We start from the raw sequence: 4,788 nt of genomic DNA, 5'->3' as shown, positions 1-4,788 counted from the left end.
TTTTGGAATTCAATTACTCAGTTAGAAAGTTTATAGAATTCAACCACAACACATGCAGTAATATATCTTCACCTCAATCAGTATCTAATAGATTCGAACAGCAAAAAATTAGCTAGATAGGATAATACCCTTCGTCTTTGCGACCGAAAGACGTCCACGGCCTTGAACTTGAAAGAAATCAAACCCTAACAGCTGAAAATGAAACAAAATCCGCAGGAATCGACTTACTTCCACGCCAATCCGATGAATCTCAGGTACGACAAACCTCTAAAACCAGCGATTGCGGAAGGAAACTCAATGAAATAAGAAAACCCTAAATTTCTCAGCGAACAAGAAAACTCTGATGAAAATAGGTGAGGGTAACATCGCGAGGAAGCTGGTGAGGAGTAGGAACGGAATCTCCGCTCTGATACCATGTGAAAACATTGATTTCCATGGATTGATCAAAATCTATGTAAAGTTTTTGAAGGAATCACGAGAGAAGAGAGAAGGAGAGCTTTTCATTTCATAAACTGAAAAAAGGAAAAATGACTTATATATCTTCTAGAAGAAGTCCAAAATTCTGATATATACAAAATTGGTCTAACTACTAAAGAATGAAAAATGGGCCTCACTAAAGAAGTGGGCTGATGCAAAATAAATACAACAACAAATGGACTTCTTTTATGTGGGGTGTGCCTCAGCATCAGCAACAGTATTGTGGTCCAACTTCTTGTCTATTTTTACATATTTAAATGCATAAACATTGTAGCTCACTTGAAATTGATAGTTTTTTTAATGGAGAAAGCCTTGTGTATGGAAGATGAGAGTCATGAGACTAATCATTATCACAATAAATATTTAATGTCAGATTGTAAATTATGTGAATATAAATTGTACATTTGCATATGGTACCGTTAGTTTCTTTATCTGGGACAAGGATGAGAGATCCGGATTCTAATGTACTCCTCATGGTGAAAGAGATAAGCAATTTCTTTATTTTTTTCATGAACATGTCGCATGGCAAAAACCCAACATCCTATGAAGATTAACAATAACCATAAGAAAGAAACAAGCCAAATAACACATGAGTAATTAATGCAATTATCCATGCATGTAGTTGCAGCCATTACAAATTTACATTATTTATTTTAAGGAGAAGAAGGTCATTTAAATCCTTACAGTTGATCGCCTGTTAAGTTAATGCAAAATTAATATTTTCAGCCAAGAAAACAACAAGCACGTTGTAAGAAGCGTTTAACTTAGACAAGAATAGGTCAGAATTTATGAAACGAAAAACTGAAAACTGTAGATATTATAACAATGGTGCATGTACAAAATTATGGTCAGACCTGATCTACTCTGGCTCAAAAGATCCAAATATAAAAAAAAAAAAAAAAAAAAATTTTAAAAGTAAGAAAGTTGCATATACTCCTAGTATTCATGTGCCAAATCAAGGAAAAAGTAATAACAACAAAATAACATAATTGAAAAGAAAAAGCGTTTCACAACAAACCCATTGAAAGAGATAACACACTATACACGCCAAACATGCAAAACAAAAAACTTTCGGAAGACAAAAATTGGCAATTCATTCAATCAGATGAATAAAAAAAAAAGACAGTAGTAATGGAATTTTATCGAAGATGAAAAAGAAAAAAAAATAACAACGAGAGCTAATTTAAAAGTGTTTTTGGAACACAGTTACCACAAAAACAAAACTATTTACTCTTGTCTACCCATTTTGGTTTTCCTACCGCATAAACTAATTACATATTCCTACCCATAGTAGTTCTGTGGGGAATTTTTCTTTATTCTCCAATTGTTTTTTTACTTTCTATGCTTTTTTCTTTTCTTTTCTCCTTTTTTTTTCTCGTTCTTCTTCTTTTTTTTTTTCTTTTTTCCTTTTCTAATTTATTTAGCTTCTGTTTTTTTATATTCTTTTTTCTCCTTCATAACTAATTCATTTACTGTTTTTTCACTATTTTTATATTATTTTTTTTTTAATATTATTACTAAAGAAAAAATCAAATTAGTGTTACCAATTAATATAGTTAATACACCAAGAAAAATATTTACTAAACATATGATTACCAGTATAGTATATACGCATATACCAACAGGGTATACAATTGTACGCAAAGAGTTAAAAAAATTTAATTCAATTATTAAACTGAAATAATATCAGTTGTCAAAAAAAAAAAAAACTGAAATTCTTAAAAGGACCGTAATTGTAAGAGTATACCATTAATCATATAAGCATACTATAATTTTTTTTATTTTTTTTTTGCATTTTCAGTTTTGCCCTCACGCTTGGGTAAAAGCTTAAAACAAATTAAAAGGGAGACAAGTGAATTTACGGGTAATAAGTATACTATTATAGTATATTGTATACTATTGCATCATATTGTTACGGTATCTTGCATATTATTACAGTATACCATAACAATATATTGTATACTATAATAGTATATTGTTGCAGTATAACTATATACTCCTATAGTATATTAGTATACTGTAGCGGTATACTGTTTTGTAAACTATAATAGTATAGTGTTACAGTATAACTATATACTCCTACAGCATATTGTATACCGTAGCGGTATATTGTAGCTGTGTTCTTCTTCGATTTTCAACTGAAAATTTCGATCTCAATCACCTCAAATCAGCTCCAAACGCTATCAAATTTCAGTATTAAATTCCAGAAGGTACTATAAGCAATATTTAACAGCACCCACTTTGAATCAAACAAGAAATCTTCAAAAATAAAATTGAGCTTCAAGCCCAACAATGGTAGGACCATGGAAGCATCACCCCGAACTGGTTCTTCGGTACAAAAAATGTCAGGTTCTTGCTTCTCTGTTGCTGCTATAGCATCTACTTCTTCTACTTCTTCACTGTATCTCTTCACTCAAAAGCCTAAATTCTCAGTAGATCATCTTTCCTTAAGTACTATAATACTCACTTCAACTTCAAGATAAACTCAACAAAACTCAAAGCCCATTCCCCAATTTCTTCTCTTTATCGTTCTTCAATCTTTTTGAGCACTTGTGCTTCTGTGTCTGATGGAGTTGAGGTTGTCCAAGATGATAACGAAGAAGAAGTTGCATTGTCAGCCGAAGAAGAAGAGGAAATTGAAGAAAAAGAAGAAGGTGTTGAGTTAGAATCAGTTGAAGGTGGTAGATTGTACGTGGGTAAAATGAGGAGAAGAAGTGCGGGTAAATAGTTCGGGGGCCATGGGTAGGAGTAGTAAATAGTTTGGGCATGGGCATTAAAGGGTAAATAGTTTGGAATTAATGGGTATAAAGTGAGATTTTCTCTAATTTAAACATGCAACAACGAACAACACAAAATTAGATTTTATAGCCAAATCCCCAAAAAGAAAAAGGATTTTAGTAGCTTCCCATATTACGGTAGGATGAAATCAAAGTTGGATTCTCCATTTCAAAACCTTGCCATTATCCTATTGTCTTCTCTGGTTTGTCTGATTTTGAGAATACCGGGGACGCAACTTAATAATGCTCCAAATCAATCTTAAAGTCAAATAGTAATATCTTTGCTTAAACAAGTTTTTTTGCAAATAAATAAATAAATAAAAAATCTGAACTTTCTTTTCAACAAATCGTTATTTTCTTTATCCTTTTTTGTATTTGAAACACTTAAACAACTCCAATGCGTTTTAAGTTTTTGTAAAGTTTTAAAAGAATCCGTAATTGCTTATGGTTGAACTTATTTTTGAAAAAAAATAATTTAAAAAAAAAATAACATGACACCTTTTATCATAGTCACAACACAATTCTTTTTTTTTTTTTTTTTTTTACAGTGGATAGAATTCTCTCCAACTAAACTATTATGATAGTAGTAATTGGTCAGGTAATGATTTATCGCTTAAAATAAGAAGAAGTAATGACTGATGAGAAATGATTGATGCCTTTTGTTTGTTACGTATCTCTCAGATTCGTGAACAGTGATATATTTCGTTGCTGATTCATGATTCTAGGGAACTTTTCGAGAATCTGTTTTAAAGGGCAAAAATTTTCACTTAAAATTTTTCGTTTTAAAGCTATTCGCTACATCATTCCACTCTTTTAAGAATACCCATATAGTATAGTATAATAATAAAATAATAGATTTAGGCAAAATGCTTATTGAATAGAGTTACCTGCAATTATATTTTAAGTGACTTGATTGGATAAATATTGTATATACTGTCAGCTTATAAAACATAAACTCTTAATTCAATTGTCATTGTGTAGTGTTTATTACATTAATATGTGGTTAGTAAAATATTTATATGGTTTACTAATAATTTTGTTTTGGTTGAATGGTTGATGAAGGTGATCACAAATGGAAAATACAAGCCAGATGGGAACATGGTGTCCATAGCATCTTTCTACAATCCAGGGAGTGATGCAGTCATTTTTCCAGCACCAGAATTGGCTGAGAAAGAAGAAAAAGAAAACAAACTAAAGTATCCGAAATTTGTGTTTGAGGACTATATGAAATTATATGCAGCCCTTAAGTTCCAAGCTAAGGAACCAAGATTTGAAGCAATGAATAAGGCAATGGAAACAGCTGCCAACTTAGGTTCCATAGCAATTGCTTGAGAGAGTCTCAATTTATCCCAATGGACTTCATTTCTGAATCAAAAAAGGGCAAAAATATATAGACAGTATTTGATTAATGTTGTGTCACGACCCGAATTTTCCATCCTCGGGAGTTGTGATGGCGCCTACTAGTGAAAGATAGGCAAGCCAACCAACTGAACTATTTGACTTGTTTTCCATTTTTGATTTCATTAACGACTTA

At 31.5% G+C, this 4,788-nt stretch overlaps 1 protein-coding gene across 1 annotated transcript; it reads left to right on the top strand.

Annotated features, from left to right (window-relative positions):
* The first annotated feature begins 2,780 nt into the window (after positions 1 to 2,780).
* LOC109242108 (1-aminocyclopropane-1-carboxylate oxidase-like) lies at positions 2,781 to 4,586 on the top strand. The gene is made up of 3 exons (XM_019408940.1): positions 2,781 to 2,878; positions 3,025 to 3,169; positions 4,317 to 4,586. The coding sequence occupies exons 1-3, from the start codon at positions 2,781 to 2,783 to the stop codon at positions 4,584 to 4,586; spliced, it is 513 nt and encodes a 170-aa protein (XP_019264485.1).
* The last annotated feature ends 202 nt before the right edge of the window (positions 4,587 to 4,788 follow it).

The sequence above is a fragment of the Nicotiana attenuata genome, unplaced genomic scaffold (genome assembly GCF_001879085.1).
Source record: "Nicotiana attenuata strain UT unplaced genomic scaffold, NIATTr2, whole genome shotgun sequence".
In the NCBI taxonomy this organism is placed as follows: Eukaryota; Viridiplantae; Streptophyta; class Magnoliopsida; order Solanales; family Solanaceae; genus Nicotiana; species Nicotiana attenuata.
The sequence above is the reverse complement of the archived record's forward strand: the minus strand, read 5'-3'. Positions and strand labels throughout refer to the sequence as shown.